The following is a 16,509-nucleotide window of genomic DNA, read 5'->3' on the forward strand; positions in this document are numbered from 1 at the left end:
CTCGGGTGGACAGTCGCCTTCTGTTGCTTGCAACCAAGAGTTCTGAAGGGAATTCCTGGCAGAAAGACCAGAACGAGACAGAAATGGAAAGGAGGACATCTCCAGTGATCCTGACCCTTGCCCCCACCCAAGGCCCCACCCCAAAGCCTGCCCCCCCCCCCCAAGCTTTCCTCATCGACATTCACTGAGATCATACAAGGAGGCAGGCTGGTGGGCGGACGGACCCCTCCACTCCGTCACACAGGCAACAAAACTGAGCCCTGAGAAGTAATCATTTGCTGAAAGTTGCCCATAGATGGGAAGGCCCAAGTAGGCTCTGATGTAGGGTCGGACACCTGGCCAGGCTCTGCACCTGCTGCAGTCAAAGGCGCCGGGACGCTGAATTGGGCACCTGCCATAGAAGCCCTTGGAATCTTACAGTCCCAGGACAGATGCTGAGGCCAAGGTTTAAAAGGCAAGCCTCTCTTGGCCATGGCCACATATCCTGGGGGGACTATGGCGAATGGGGTTTTAGTTTCAAGGCAATTGTGAGACAGAGAATGGATTTGGAGCCTGAGGAACACAGTGCCTGGTGCTCATCATCCACTGAAGTGGCCCGAGAAGGTGCTTAAGAACAGGAACCAGAGGGACAGGTTCATTAACTGAGCACCTACTGTGTGCCAGGCCCATGATGCCCCTCCAGGGTTTCATGGAATCCACCTACAATCCAAGATCAGTGTCAGCACCCCCAATTTGTAGAGAAGGCAACTGAATCTCGGGAGGTACTGTGACATCTTCAAGGTCACAAAGCTTCGACAGAGTCAAAGCAGGGCGATCTGACCCAAGAGCTGGGGACGGGGTAGGAGGGGGTAGGTAAACCTTCATGGGGGCATGGAGCAGGGCTTTGATGACAAAAAGGCATTTATGTAGCAGAGACGAGGACATTTCAGAAAAAGTGTTATTGTTCTTAGTGCAAGTCTGACTGTGTCTCTCCTCTGCTTAAAATCCTTCGACAACACCCCTTATGCCCTGAAAGTCTAGAGTCTTTGCGTGGGCTACAGGACACCATGTGATCTGCTCCCAGCCCTCGATTCTCTTCAGCGGCACCAAGTCCCCTCCCTCCTCAGGACCTTTGCACAGACTGCTCCTGGAATGCTCTCTCCATTCCTCGCCTACTTAATTCCTTCTCCAACTGCTGCCCCCTTACATGGAGTCTTCTGAGGCCATAGGCTGTCTCCCATGGCCGGTACCCAGTTAGGGTCCCACCCTCACGTCTCCCCTTTTCTTTCACCACGCTGACTGCGTGCATACTCATAGCCATACATCTGGCAAAAGTTGGCTCTTGGGGGAGTGACAAAATGGTTCGGTGGTACAATTATTTGTGGCCCCCACATGGCAAAATCTTTATTCCTTCATACTGTGTCTCTCGTTCAGGAGAAATTACATTTAAATAATTTCCCTAATTAATTGAATTTAATTACTTAATTGTAATTAGGTTTAACAAAGGTAAATGATTTAATTAATTAATTAATTTAATTTGATGCTTCTCCTTAGGGAGTGATGATGTAAAAGAAGTAGGAAATGCTTCTTTGAGCATCTGTGAGTTTGCCTTGTGCTGTGTCTGATGCCCTGGCGGAGCTCACTGAGGGCAGGCCCAGGTCTGCCTCAGCCCTGCTGGAGCTCCAGTTCTAGAACACTGCCTGGCACACGGCGGGTGCTCAGACAACACCTTCCACGCGCCGAGCCCTGCAGCGAACAATCCAGACGAGGCTCTGCTGCAGGGAGTCCCCACTGAGTTCCCTTTGCCTGGACCCTCGGGCAATGGGGAGCCGTGGAAGAGAAGAACTCCCTGAACTGGTGCATCCCAACAGAGGTCACAGCTGCTGCCGCCTCCTAAGCCTCCTGCCACCCAAGTCTCTCCGCGAGGCCAGCCCAGGACGAGAATAGAGCAGCCCACGGCTTCAGCAAGGCTGGCGGGGGCGGATGCAGCTAAACCTGGCTTTGGCAGGTGGCTCCCTTGGGTAGGGCCAAGCTTGGGCCGGGGGTGGGGAGTGGGGCAGGACTCCAGGGTTTCTGGGTTCACCCAGCTCTGCCTCACTGTCCGGGGGGCACGGGCAGGACCAGACCCTTGCTGAGCCTTCGTAACCTCCAGGAGAACCCGAGTCCCCTGGGTGTGAGGATACACGGGCTACGATAAACATAGCACAGCTGATGTATATATAGACCCTCCCACCTGGTTTCCAAAAGGATTCGAAACGGCTTTCACAAGAGGCGAAGAAATGAACATTTGCAGCGTGCCAGGGTTTACACATGAGGCGCTCACGTCACAGGCCTCAGGGAGTAGAACCAGGACAAGTAGAATCTCTGATCCCTCCAGGAAGCACGTCTAAAGGGGAATGAGCTCCCCATCGGGGAAGGTGTGCAAGCAGAGGCCACAGACCCCAGGTGGGGGGTTTGGCTGGGGAAGGATCGGTACACGGATGAAGGCTGGGCCAGATGCTAAGTCCCTGCTGGGAGAGGAAATGATACCGGCCCTGCTTGCTCAATCTCCGCCCCTGCCCACGGGCAGCCAGGGATACAGCCCAAGATGAAGCTGGGCGTTGGGAGCCATTTGTTAGCCCCTTCCCCCTTCCCTGGGCCAGCGTTACCCAAACAGGCTTAAAAACTGGAGCAGGGGAGTAAACCTTAATCACGGTTCTTGGGACTGCCCTGCTAAAGTCTGCAGCGTCACTGGGAGTCCTGCCTTCAGACACGGAGCGAGGCAGCTGATGTTTGGGAGACACCAACTGAGCCCTGGGTGCCCAGCTCTCGTTGCTGCTTGCCGTGTGGCCTTGCGCTCTTTGCTTCCCTTCACCGAGGTGCAGGGTCCCCACTCAGTACAATGAGGGGGTTACCTTCCTTGCTCCTAGAGAGCCCTCCCAGGACTGATGCCTCAGAATAAATAGAACTACAGCCCCCACCCTCACCCCCCAAACCTCGGCACAGTTCTGGCAGGGCTGGGCTCCCAGGGCCCCACTGCCTTGGTTCTAGGTTCAGCCTTGAGGCCAGAGGGCACCTTCCCCGCACCTGCCCTTTCCTCTGTCATTGCCAGACCCTCCTGGCCCCATTCCAAGCTCTAAACAAGACAGACCCATCCAGGCCCTAGAAGAGCTCATGGTCTAGTGGGAGAGGTGGCCAGTGGACAAAAATGTAAATAAATAAACGTGAGGAATATAAGCTAGGGTGAGGGGACAGAGTGACAGGGCGGTCAGGGAGGCTTCTGTCAGGAAGCCACATGTGAACAGAGATATTTGAGCCAGCCAGGAGGACATCTATGGAGAGTGTTCTGGGCAGAGAGAAGAGCTAGTGCAAAGGCCCTGAGGTGGGTCCAGGTTTGGTGTGTTTGAGCACCGTGTGGCTGAAGCTCAGAGAATAAGTGGGAGCGTGTTGAGAGGGCAGGCCAGCTGGCATGGCCATTGTGGGCCATGAGGAGGTTTGGACTGGGGAGGGGAGGCGGGAGCCACAGCACAGTTCTGAGGAGAGGAGAGACTGGGCTGATATTTAACAAGGGAGGCTGCCTCCCTGGCTTCCAGAAGGGAAGTCACCAAATCTTCCTTCTGGGCCTGCCTTCCCATTCCCAACCAGGCCCAAATGCTGCATTTTAATGCTACCTAATGAGGAGGCTCTCACAACTGTGATTGAAACAGAAAGTCCACGTGCCTCTGCCATCTGTCTATCAGTCCAGAGAGACTCATTGACTCCAGAGATAGGCACCTCTGAGTCCCTGCTGCCTGGAGGGAAATGGAGACATCCAGCCCTAGCAAAAGGGCCTCTGACCTCCACGTCACAGCCTGGGGACGGGGAAGAGGGGGCCCTGCCACTTTCAGTGAAGAGCAGGCAGGAAGCCTTCACTGAGGTCATGGGTTGTATAAACCGTCCAGGGCCTGGGGACTGAGCAGGTCCTTTGTAAATGTCAAAATTATCTGCATACTGGCTTCCCTTGCTCAGATGCCTGAACACTCTGTAAAAGCTGAAGGATCCCATAAACAGTAATGGAACCTGTAAACAACTGGTGTTTGCACTCATATGCAAACTCTAAAGTGCTTTCCAATGGGGAGAGTGCTTGGTAGACTACCTGGTAAACTACAAAGTGCTTTATAATCCTGTACAGTTTTGCAAATGTAAATTACCCTGTAAACTATTTTGTAAAGAGCCCCAGGTCCGCACAGCGCGAAGTCCTTTGTACACTGTATCACTCTCTGTAAACCGTAGAGCGATTTGCCAGCTATGGAGGGGGGTGCACCCATGAGCTTCTGTAGATGAGTCAGGCCTGTACCCTGTCACTCTGCATCAGCCCCAGACCTCCCAACAGGGCCCATGCACGCAGGGAGAGGGGTGGGTGAGCACAGGCGGGCCAGACAGCTGAAGGTGCAGGGAGGGGGAACTGTGCTGAGAGGGTCGGACGCCGGCGCTGACCCCTGGCCCACCCCGAGACCCCGTCCCGGGGCTCTAGAGTCTCGAGTGCGTGTTGGGGTGTGGGGAGTAGAAGGGGCGGGCGGGGCGCTCCGAGGCCGGGCGGGGCTCAGGGGACACAGGGTCAAAGTCAGGGTTCTGCCGCCTCCTGGCGGCGGCAGGAGGAACTACTGGGGCCGCGCCCCTGGGACTCAGGGTCCGACGGATCCCGTGCGCGCACCCATGTATACATTCGCGCGCGCGCGCACACACACACACGTGCCCGCGGGCCGATCCGCGCACGCGCAGACGTCCACGCGCGCACCTACACACAGAGCCTCAGAATTCATTCACTCCCTCATCCTTTCCTTCGTGTATTCATTCATTCGCCTTTTCATTCAACAAAGGTTGACAGAATGCTTGCTAGATGTCAGCACTGGGGACAGAACAGTGGCAGGTCCAATCTACCCAGATAAAGCTGATAGAGATTAGCTACACTGGCTGGACCAGATGTGGGGAGGCCTCCCTGAGGAAGGGACATGGCCAACCAGGAACGGTGGTGGGGTGCCAGGCAGCCACAGGATGGTGGGGGAAAGGGATTCCGGGCAGAGGGCTCAGTCGGTGCAGAGGCCAGAGCGGGGAGAGGGAGGGAGGGAGGCGCACAAAAGTGCCTTGAAATGATGAAGTGCTGTGCCAGGGAAGGGTTAATAGGCAGAAACCTGTCCCAGACTGGGGACCAACTTGGGGACAAAAACCAGACCTCACTTCCGGCTGAGCCGAAGATGAGAGGCGTGTGCACGAAGGCAGAGCAGAGATGGATCCCAAAGGGATCAGTGCCTCCTTCTGGGAACATGCCCCCATTTCCCATGGAGGACGAGGGAGACCTTGCTCTCAGACCCTGAGATGTGCGTAGGTAGGTGGACTCTCCCGTGTGTTTGTTCCTCCTGGCCCGTGATTGGTTGGAGGATGAGCATGTGACCTCTTCCCAGCTAAAAGATCAGCCCTGAGACGGGGGCTGGAACTTCACTAAGCTGGGGGAGCCACTGGGTCCTGACTTGCCCTCATGAGGGAAGCATGAAGCCCAGAGGAAACAAAGCTAAGCTGGACACAAATTCCTCGGGATATTAACCAGGTTCCTGGATCTAACTGTGCCTGAAGCCAGACACAGTTCTTACACAAGCAAATACATTCCCGTCTGCTAGGGAGGGTGTCAGCCCTAGCCCAGGCCTCAAGGATCACAGGATCACAGAGCCCCACTGGACCCTGGCAAGGAGGCCTTCCTTGAGCTGCCCCCCACTCTCCTCAGAGCCCTCTCCAGGGGGCCTATACCTGTCCCCAAGCCTCAGTTCCTCCATCTCCCAAGGTGTGTGGCTTTGAGCAAGTCACTTCAGCTTTCTGGGCCTGTTTTCTCCTGTGTGAACCGGGGAGAACAATGTTACCTGCGACAGGAACACAACACCCTCGAGGACGTGAGTGTGCCAAGGCTGATGCAACCTTCAATGGCGGCGGGACAGGCCGTTCCCCCAGTGGATCGGGCCTGTGTCTGCTCTGTCCAGCATCCAGCACAGGGCCTGGAGCCTTGTCTAGGAGCTTCCGTGTCCTCACATGGGGAAGGGCCTGTCAAGTGCAGGGCCCTGGAGAGTTCGGCAGGCACCCCCTCCCCCAATCACACTCCCCTGGCCCTGTCCCAGGAGCAAGAGGTCCTTCCGTGGGCACAGATCTTCACCAAGGAGTGGCGCTCGCCGCTATGACACACAGTCTCACACAACCTGTGTCCCACTTTTTTTTTTTTTTTTTAAATTAAAACAACAATCAGGTAACTGCCCCAACCCATCAGGGAGAAGACCCTGGGCAGTCTTTCTTCAAAAAAATATATTTTTTCTTTTTTTTTTTTTTTTAAACAACACCAAAAGCAAATCCACAGCCCCTGTTGAGCCGGTCCCCAAGGAGAGTGAGCTAGACAGCTCCCCTAGCACCTCTCTGAGCAGAGACCTTGGGCCCATCCCCCTAGACCCCAGGCTGAGCAGAGGCAGGGGTTCTCCACCTGCTGGTCCCTAGGGGGTGAGAGAAACGTGATCGGCTCCAAACCATGCAAGAGAAACCAGGCAAACCCACAAAGCAAGAGAAAAAAAAAAAAAAATCAAGAGGATAAATTAAAACAAAAAAGTGAAACAACCCCCCCACTCCCGAGGCAGTGGGCGGGGCTAGGTTGAGCCCGCGTGTCCTTAGAGGCCCTATTTGCCAGTGCTGGGGTGAAGGCTCGAGTGGCTCTGTCCTCGCACTCGTGGGGGCTCTGGCGGATTCACATGGCTCATCCCCCGATCGTGTCCCCCACACTGATGCCAGGACAGAGGTGTGGCCACCCTAGGCCAAAGTGTGCAAAGTCCATTCGGTCAAGACATAAAAAAATATACAACTTGGGTGGCATCCAGGGCTTGGGCCAAGGCAGCTTCCTGAACACAGGCACTGGCTGCCTTCTCTGCGAGGGACAGCGGGGTCCGGTGGAGGCCATCCAGGCCCCTCCAAGTCCAGGATCTCGGGGGCTGGAGACTTGGGGTCCTTGGAGCAGCAGGGGCAGAGGCACTGGTGGGGCCCATGCGGGCCTGGCTGGGGGCTCTGGCGGTCTGGTTCTTTGGCACTTGGGACGAATGGCCTGTTGCCAAGCCAGACACGAGCAGCCCCCTTGATTCTTCCCCAAACACCCAAGGCCGGGGTGGCAGTAGCTTATGGGTGTGGGCAAGCACTGCCCTGGCAGGGAGGGCTGTGGGGCGCTGGAGGGCCAGAGCGGAGTCCACGGCCCCACCCCCTACGAGTCCTCCCCCAGGATCTCCTTCACAAAGGCAGCAATGTCCGTCTTCTTGGTTTTGTGCAAGGTGAAGAAAGGGTGCTCCTGGTGGGACAAGAGAGGGCAGTCACCTCGGGTAAGGGTGAGGAGGCGAGGTGGAGACGCCCCTACCTCCCCAAACCGCCCCCAACCCCCGGGTGCTCCTCCTGCCCAGGACACCTCTCTCCTGCCTGGCCAACTCCTACTCGTCCTTCTAGGACCTCCATCTTCAGGGAGCCCTCCTTCTAGAGACACGTTGACGGCTTCCTCCTCGGCCCTCCTGCAGCCATCCCCTGGCCACACCACACTCCCTTTTCCCCACACACGCCAGGCCTCCAGCCCAGTGGAACGCCCTCTCCAGCAGCAAATAAATCCTCATTCACCCTTCCAAACCCAGTTCACATATCATCTCCTCTGTGAAGCCCTCCCTGATGCCTGGGGATAAAATGGCTCGCCTCCCGCCACCGTGCACCCCGCCCCGCCCCTCCGCCCTGTGTGTCAGAGCGTGGCCGTGTGCCCCTCCGCGGGGCCTGGTGTGGAGGCGGGGGAGGGCGCCAGGGTACGCCCGAGCCAACGGCCGCACACCTGAAGGAATCAAGACAGAGGCGGGCCGAAGGCGCTGCCCATCTCTGTGCACAGGGAGGCGGCCCCCTCCCCAGGGCCCCGCCAATCCACTGCCCGTGCCCCGCACTTACCATCAGCTCCAGGTAGCTCATGCGCTCCGCGGGGCTCTTCCTCAGGCTAGGAGAGAACAGGGCAGGCTGAGCCAGGCCGGCATAAAGGAGGTCTCTAGGCCGGCCGAGCCAGGGCGGGCTCACCCCTAACCGGGCACTTAGGACACACGTGCTCCTGGGGCAACGGCAAGGAGGGGGCGGCTATTCGGGGGCGGGGGGGGGGGGGGTCCTGAGGATGGAGTGGGATCCGTGGGTACAAACTACAGAGACTTGGACGAACTTCCCTTGCCTCTTGGGGTGTTCATTTTTTTGCCTCTAGAGAGGTCTAGGGAGTTCTCAATGACCCCGATACCAAATGACATTGAGATGCGATAGTTAACAATCGTGTCCTCAGTGTCCTGACTCAGAAGGGAAATTCCTTATCACGGGTCTTGGGAGAGGGGAGGCCTCAGTGTAAGGGATCAAGGTGACCAGGCACTCTGTTTGTGGGGCTCATTTGTTTTTGGTCTTTCTTATTTTCTAATAAAAGAAATAAAGAATACAAATTTTCCTCTGAGTTGCTCTTTGCCCACGACACATAGATATGTTGATATGTTCTTTCACTTCTGAATACTTTGTATTTCTATTTTTCAAACCTCTTTCAGACCCCAAGAGTTGGTCACAAGAATTTACTTTGAATTTCCACGTATCTTTTTCCTCCTCAGTTACGCACTTTTTGTTTGATTTAACTACAGGCAAGGAACGTGACCTATATGACTCTGCCTTTTCCCTTCTCCCCATTTCCTTTGTAATCTCTGACACGATATATATTTTTTTACATGAAGCTCACACGGGCATTCTTTAATTTGGTACAAAGTTCTCAACAGCAATAAAAGCAACTCTGTTAACGCTGTTCAAATCCTCCATCTGTTTTTTGTTTGCTTTTTCAGTCTACCTGGTCTGTCCATCTCTAGGACTGTCCCCCTCTAGGACTCTCCACCTCCGGGACTGTCCCCCTCTGGGACTGTCCCCCTCTGGGACTGTCCCCCTCTAGGTCTGTCCACCTCTAGGACCGCAGTTTGCCAGATTTTCCTCGTGTTCTATTTCTGCCTTGCATATTTTGGGGCCATGCTGTTTGGGGGTTTATCTGCTCAAGGAGAAGGGGGCCAGGCGAGGGAAGAGCGGGAATCTGGCCGGGGCAGGGAGGGGTGCTGACCGGGGCTTGGGGAAGCCCCAGAGCCATCGCAGGGCCGCTCACTCACCACTGTGCGGTGAAGTCCACAAACTCGGGAGAGAACGAGTCAGCTGGGAGCTGGGGAGATGGCTCCTCCACAACCTGTTTCAGCTGCTGGAACGGGGTCCCCCAGGACTCATAAGGAAACCGTAGAATGGCCATCTCGATCTGCGGTGGGGACAGCGGCACTGGGTCAGATGCGCCCACACTCTGCACCCGGAGACAGAGCATTTGGGGAAACCTGCCTGTCTTGGCTTGGTGCCCCAAGCCGGGCCACAACGCGGGTTGCGAGAGCCGGGGTGACACCAACAGCCGGTTCCTGTAACGCAGCCGGCAGAGACCATGGCTCACGAAGCAAATCTAGGTCCGGGTTGTAACTGGCTTGAATGTCATTGGGCTCTTAAACAATCTAAATGCAGAAAGTTTTACGTAAAAACCCAACTTCCAGCTAGTCTGGAAGGAGGTTTTACACAAAAACTCAAGTTCCAGCTAGTCTGGAAAAATCAGAGCAGCCGGCGACCCTGGGACACCTGCCACAAGGCAGCCGTCGGCAAAGAACTGCCACTCCTCTCCCTAATGTCTCCACAAGGTCTAAGTATCTGCTGCCACCTATTTGGACAGTTGTGGTTATGACAGAGCAGGCAAATGGGAAATGGAATTATTCTCAGAAGCCGATCTCTCCCCAGAGCTGTAGACGGTGAGGCCGGCGCTCGGTCAGCTGCTTCGTCTCTGCAACAGCCCCTCAGGCCGGTCGAGAACTGAAGTTTGCAGATGCCCCTCCTCCTTCTCCCTCCCCCACCCCCACCCAGCGGCGTCCTGCAGGACCCATTTCCAATGCCTCCTCCTCCAGGAAGATCTCCCAATCCCTGCTGACCCCCTGGACACATGGCCACGGTGGCCTTGTCACTCCTCCTGAACCTGGGCCTGCCTGCAGGTGACATCAAGGCCACCTGGCCTCGGCACCCGTGCCAGGCACCTAGTTGGTGGGAAGTCATTTGTGGAAAAGACCAGCTATCTTACGATAAACTCTGGGTTCCGAGTTTGACTGCCAAGATTAAAAAAAAAAAAAAAAAAAAAAAAAAAATCAGGTCAGCCCAGGCCCCCGCCTGGAATAGCACAGAGACTGCTCACTGACAGGCCATAATCACCATAATGAACACAAGAGACCTCGGCTCAAACAAATGCTTCGTGTTGGCAACTGGCGCCTGAACAGATCACTAATTATTGTGCTAAGAAAGGGCCTTCCCATTAGGCTCAAGGCCCCTTTCCAGCCACGACATAAATAAAAACTCTCAGATGGAGGGTGTGCGCAATCCAGCGGGAATGGTGGCGATCCTGTGTGTATTTTCACGGGACAAATTCAGGGTGCTTTTTCCTAGAATGTGCACCGATTCCAACCAGCGGAAGTGAGGATCCTCTACGGGTTTCCAGGGAAGGACCCGGTGGCCTACTAGAGCTCATAATTAGGAAAACAGAAAACGGTCCAGACTCTTGACCTCGTAATCCTTTTTCCCGGTAATTTTTTCTGAAGAGCGCAAAATATGAAACCCAAAACAAAACAGCCTCTGGGAACAAAAAATGCACGGTGTGCTGTGATCTGTCATAGTGAACATTAAGAAGCAGTCTGAACAGCCAGTGCCGGGGACTGGCCTGCCGCAGGGCGGCTGAGTCTCGGCCGTGCCCGTCATTCAGGTGTTCACATGATCGGCACTTGATCAACACTCGTTATGGCCCAGAGCCTTCCCAATATCATGCCATATCTATATGTTCTGGCTGTGGTCAAGTGCCTGCAGAGGGCCTCTCGGGGTGGGCTCAGAGCACTGGAGAAGACCACCCAGAGTGACAGGCCCGGCGCACAGCGCTTCACCGGTCACTCCCCCAGGTCGGCCGGGGATTTCAAATGGAAAGAAAAAACCAGACATGAGTGAAACGCCTCACATTAGGGACTGAGTAGATGGTGGCAGTTGGCGGTGGAGTCTCTCGAAGAGATGCCTACAGGGATTTGTAACTACCCAGAGGAACACGAGTGATGAGATGCTAAGTGAAAAAAGTGAAATAAAAACCATAGAGGTTTTTCCGAAAAAAGCAAAACATCTAGAAGGAAACGCACAACGTTGGCAGCTGACAGCAGGAAGAAGGGGCTGTGTGTCTTTGAGAACAGTCACACTGATTTTTCTTCCCCCTTTTATGTTTCTTCTGTATTCTTAGATGTTGTTCTACTACTTTTGTAACTTATGGGGGGAGGGGACCTAATCTGTACCAAGGCAGCCAGTTCCCTAAGCTGCTATTACAGCTTCTCCTGTGAGCACCTGCCGGCCCCCCCATCTAGACCTGGAGTTTATTTCTCCTTGAACCTGGGCTGGCCTGTGACACTATGACCGACATAATGAGGCAGAGGAGACACTATGCCAGTCCTCTGACAAGCACGTAAGAGCTCTCCCCTCGTAGAAGCCACCACAAAAGACTTCAACTACCCTCCCCACCACGTTGTGAGGAACCCGGCGGGCAGTCAGCCAGGAGGAAGCTGCGTGAAGGCCCCACGTTTGCAGAGCCCTCTTGGACCTTCCGGCCCAGCCCTGACCCCAGCCAGAGCCGAGTGTAGTGGAAGAACTGCCTGGCTAACCCAGTCCGGAATACAGAAACAGCAGAAAAAATAAACTATTACTGGTTTATGTCACTAGGTTCAGGTCCACTTTGTTACGCAGCATTTGCTAACTGAAGTACGCACTAAGCACGCACTTGCCCAAGTTCCACCAGAGACACCAGAACGTCACCGGGATGCGGTGGGTCCCCAGTAATGACAGATGGACAGATGGATGGGAGGGAGGGATGGATGGGGGGGAGCAGGGGGGTGTGTGTGTCAAGCGGTCATGAATGGGGTCTCTAACATCCAACCAGTTCTGTGCAGTCTGTACATCCTGCAAGAGTTTGCTCTTATCTTTTTAACTCAGGAGGTGAGAAGCTCTTATCTGCAGGCACAGCGTGCACCTTTAGGCTCTGACTACTCCTCTCTGCTCCGAGAAAAAACACACTTAAGTAAAAAACGATCGTGTTGGCACTATCAAGCAAAACCAAAGGCATCACCCGATTCTGTGTCTCTGACAAATGATTTTGATTTTGGACCTTTCCTGGTTATTGCACACAGACACAGCTTACCAGTCACAGCGATGAGGGGGAACAGGATGATAAAATTGCATTATCGGTAAGATCCAAAACATCTACGTTGATCCTGAACTCCCACCTCACCCTTTTCTGATCTCCCCTCGATTCTGGCCCCCAGGCAGAATACTAGGCACACCCCACCTCAGGGCCTTCACCCAGAAAGCCCTGTGGGTTCCTCCCACACCTCCTCAGAAGATTAATGCTGCTCCACTCCTACCTGAATCTCTCCTCTCCACGCCCCTTCCCATGAGATATTTTACTGGTTTGATTTTTGATTACCAATTATACCCTGTCCCTAAGAGCTGGCGGCCAAAGCTGGGACAGGGAGGGTGCTGACACCAAGCAAACATCAAGGGCTAATTCACATCCCAGACACAACCCATTAGTCCCAATGGTTGGGATCGGAATAGAGGCTGATGACCCCTCAGCCAACTGAGTCAGTCCCGTGTGCATACTGGGGCCACCATGACAGTAACCTTTTCCCAGGTATTCTTGCGGGGGGCGGGAGGGGTACTCGCATCCTGGTCTTTTTCCTGTCCCTTCAGCCCATTCTCCACATGGGTACCAGAAGGGGCTTTCTGAAGAAATATATAAATAAACCTTGACCTACACCGGAGCCAAGCCCTGACTCAGGCAGGAGCAGACGTTGGCTGGGCAGTTCTAGAAAGAGCAAGCAGCACACGAGCCCCGCCCTCCTCTTGGACCTCATGTAGCCACCCCAGCTCTGCCGGGCACCTGCCCCACCCCACCCAAGCCCCCCACAGCCCAGGACTGAGAGCCCACTGCCCCATCCTACCACACTCAAGGAAATGCACAAGGACCTCACAAGCAACAAACTTCTTGCTATGAAAAAAAATTTTTTTTTTTAATTTTTGCCATTTTGCTTTTTAAATTATTTGGGTACCAGAAGCCCACTTAATTTGGACTTGCCTGTGATTTCTCAACAAGCACAGTGAGCTCCGGAGAAAGTCTAACGGACAAATTATCACAAGCCATCAAGAACTTTCATGAAGGACACACCTCCCCACTAGGGAAGGACCTAATGCCATCTATAGATATTCTCTTAAATATACCTTAACTTTTGATGGTACATTTTCTTCTCAGATTGTGAAGCCAACACTTTTTTCCAGGCCTAAACTATCTGATGGGCCCTCCAAAAGCTCATGGACTGGGCCCGGCCCCACCCTGGCCCCCACCCGACCAGCAAGGGCTGGACCCAGCTCCGAGCAGTACCATGGTGATGCCGAGGCTCCAGACGTCGGACTTGACGTTGTAGCCCTTCTGGTTCAGCTCCGGGTTGATTCTCTCGGGCTGTAAAAGGGACCAGTGAGACATGAACACACACTCACCCCGGTGAGGGGCCAGAGGAGGGGCCGCCCAAGGTTCCCTCGGCTGGGTCTTGCCTCTCCCACCCCAAACGGAGGGGTCAGTGCTCATCCTATCCCACTCCCCACCCGCCATGGGGCAGGTGAGAAAACCGAGGCCAGCGAGGGCCAGGGTCTTGTGGTGAACGCCCAAACCATGCCTCGCAGCTACCCCCGCCCAGGCCACTGGGACAGACTTGGGATCCACAAAGATACCACAAGCCACCACCATGTGGCTGTGTATGAAACTTATCACCCAAACGGGCACTTTGGAGCACAGCTAACACCCGGGGTAAAAAGGGGCTCTGGCCACCCCAATGGACAGAGGACATGGCCCGACGATGAGCTCCCAGGCACGTCCCTCCTGAACCTCAGCTGTGGTTTGGGACCCGGAGCGGTGTGGGGACCACTCACAGCCATGTAGGGCTTGCAGCCAGCATCCAGCGTCTTGGCCACAGAGTCCACCAAATAGCCGCTAATCCCGAAGTCGCACATCTTCACATGACCCTCCTTGTTGATGAGGACATTGGACGGCTTCACATCTGCCAGGGACAGAACACACCTTTTTCTTCATGTGGGGTTGTGAGTCTCCGCTGGAGGCCAGCAGGCTCCTCCTACGCCCCAGTCACCCAAGGGGCACATGATACCAGGGAGTGGATGAGAGATAAGGCTCTGAGAGGCTCCGCTCCAGTCCAAGGTCACAAAGATGGAGGCAGCGAAGCCAGAACGTGCCCTAGTCACCGGCCACGAGTGGGGAAGGAAGTGAGTCTCTACCAGGACCTCGTCTCTGTGCCCACCATCAGCACTTTGGACACAAGGTCCGGGGGCGAATCTCACACCCGCCGGGCAGCCCCACAGCCGGACTCGGCCTATTTCCTGTTATAACCTCTAGCTCTGGGGTCCTCCCGGGCTGGGGATTTGGTGGGGCGGAGCATCACTGACAGAAGCCAGAAATCACCCGAGCGTCTATGCTGAGAGGTCAGGAGGTTCGGCCAGGAAGCACAGGGCAGCAGCAAAAACACAGGAGAGGTGCATGAAAACACGGAGCCCACGCCATGACTCGAGGTCCACACAGAGCATGCTACGGGGCACGCAGCAGGGAATCGTCCAGCAAAAGCACACACAAGACACACGTAAACCGGCATGCTTTCCTGTGTGTGTCAGGATAGAAATGCATAGGAAGAGAACCACAGTTTCCATACGGAACCACCACAGGGGTGACCTGGGGCCGGAGCTGGGATGGCGACTGAGTAGTCAAAGCAGGCCTGGTCTAATTTAACTTTGTAAAAAACAGTACGTCTGGGATAGTGAACTACCCAGAACAAAAAGGAAAGAACTGCGATACACACAGCCCCGGTGAACCTCAGAAACATTAGGCCGAGTGAAAAAGGGCGGAGAGAGACCATGTGAATCCATTCACATGAAGTTCAAGGACACGTAAAACCAACTTACTGTAGGAAAAATCAGATGAGAGGTGCAGGGGGTATGTAGGGGTGGGGGCTGACCAAGAAAGGCACAGAGAAGTTTCTGGGGGTGCCGCAGAGGGTGGAAACATCCTGCATCCTCACAAGGGCCAGGGTTTCATGTGGATGTAAACTCTGAACAGACTCATTGAATGGTAACTACAGATCTGAGCATTTCACAATATATAAATGATACGTCAAAGCAAATTCAGCAGCATTCCCAGGACGAATGTCCAGTTTTTGCTCTGAGCACCAGCAAACCTAAGGGAAGCATGTGGGGGCGTGGAGCTGGGGGGGGGGGGGGGGGGAGGGGGCGGAAGCCAAGGAAAATGGTTTGGCGAGGTTGACAGTGGCCTGGACTGGGAAGCAGGCTCAGCTCCTGACCCCAATGGGCACGTGACTACCTATCACCTGAGAAGGTGGCTCATCTTGGAAAAGGGGAAGGTCCACCCTCCTTGCAGGACTGGGCGGGACCGTGTATGAGTAGCCTGCAGGCCCCTCCCGGATGGTGAGCGGCAGGCACTGACCTCTGTGGATCACGGACAGCTTGCTGTGCAGATGCTCCAGTGCCCGGACGATCTGGCATCGGCGCAGGAGGAGGAAAGACAGGCTGCGTTACTTCCGGTGGCATCGACAATGACAGACCAGGAAGACCCCTACCCTCGTCCACCTGTCTCCCTCTCCCATACACATGGCCCAGCCCCTCACTACCCCAGGCTCTTGCTCCCATGCCCCCATTCACCCCGCTGTCATGGCCTTCTTGGTGCAGGCACACCCAGCCTCCTACTTTTCTCCCACCAACCCTAGAGGGCCAAGGTCTCAGGCCCAACCAAGCCTTTACCAGGGAAATGATGTACCCAAGACCCTCAGAGTCCCAGACCTGTGACCCCTCCAAGAGGCTGTCAACACCTCCTACCAGGCTATGGGGTAAAACCTAGCCCTTCTGCAGCATCCCTGGCCCCTCTCCTTCATGAGAACCAGTGGGCTATATGCTTAAGCCATTCCCCTCAGGGAGACATAGGGGAAGCCTGGACAATTACCCCAAAGATTCTGACTCACTACCCTGGCATGGGTATGTTTTAAATGTTCCTGGATGTAGTCAAGATCGAGAAGCACCCTTTTTCCCTCTGGCTGCCAGGATGCTCAAACCCAGGGTTGCTACCCTCCTTTAGAAATGTTCAACCTCAAAAGGTGAACATTATGAATGCTAACCTTCCCCCCAACTTAGCTTGTCCCTCTATGAGCTGTCTCAGGGCATTTTTTGGCATGAGGAAGTTGCAAGTACTAAGTTCTTTCTTTAAAAATGGTCTTGGGGAATCTGGGTGGCTCAGCTGGTTAAGCATCCGACTTCAGTTCAGGTCATGATCTCATGGTTCATGAGTTCAAGCCCTGTGTCAGG

The 16,509-nt window shown here is 54.8% G+C and overlaps 1 protein-coding gene across 1 annotated transcript in view; it reads right to left on the minus strand.

Moving 5' to 3' along the window:
• Positions 1 to 6,267: 6,267 nt before the first annotated feature.
• Positions 6,268 to 16,509, minus strand: part of MAP2K3 (mitogen-activated protein kinase kinase 3) — a 29,347-nt gene continuing 19,105 nt past the window's right edge. Inside the window, exons 7-12 of the mRNA XM_019413222.2 lie at positions 15,638 to 15,689; positions 14,062 to 14,189; positions 13,517 to 13,594; positions 9,150 to 9,289; positions 7,930 to 7,975; positions 6,268 to 7,300 (exon numbers count right to left, since the gene is read on the minus strand). Of these exons, the coding sequence (XP_019268767.1) occupies positions 7,217 to 7,300; positions 7,930 to 7,975; positions 9,150 to 9,289; positions 13,517 to 13,594; positions 14,062 to 14,189; positions 15,638 to 15,689 (528 nt within the window). The 3' untranslated portion in view covers positions 6,268 to 7,216. The remainder of the gene's footprint in view (positions 7,301 to 7,929; positions 7,976 to 9,149; positions 9,290 to 13,516; positions 13,595 to 14,061; positions 14,190 to 15,637; positions 15,690 to 16,509) is intronic.

This window comes from Panthera pardus, unplaced genomic scaffold (assembly GCF_024362965.1).
Source record: "Panthera pardus isolate Hobbes unplaced genomic scaffold, ASM2436296v1 HiC_scaffold_3, whole genome shotgun sequence".
In the NCBI taxonomy this organism is placed as follows: domain Eukaryota; kingdom Metazoa; phylum Chordata; class Mammalia; order Carnivora; family Felidae; genus Panthera; species Panthera pardus.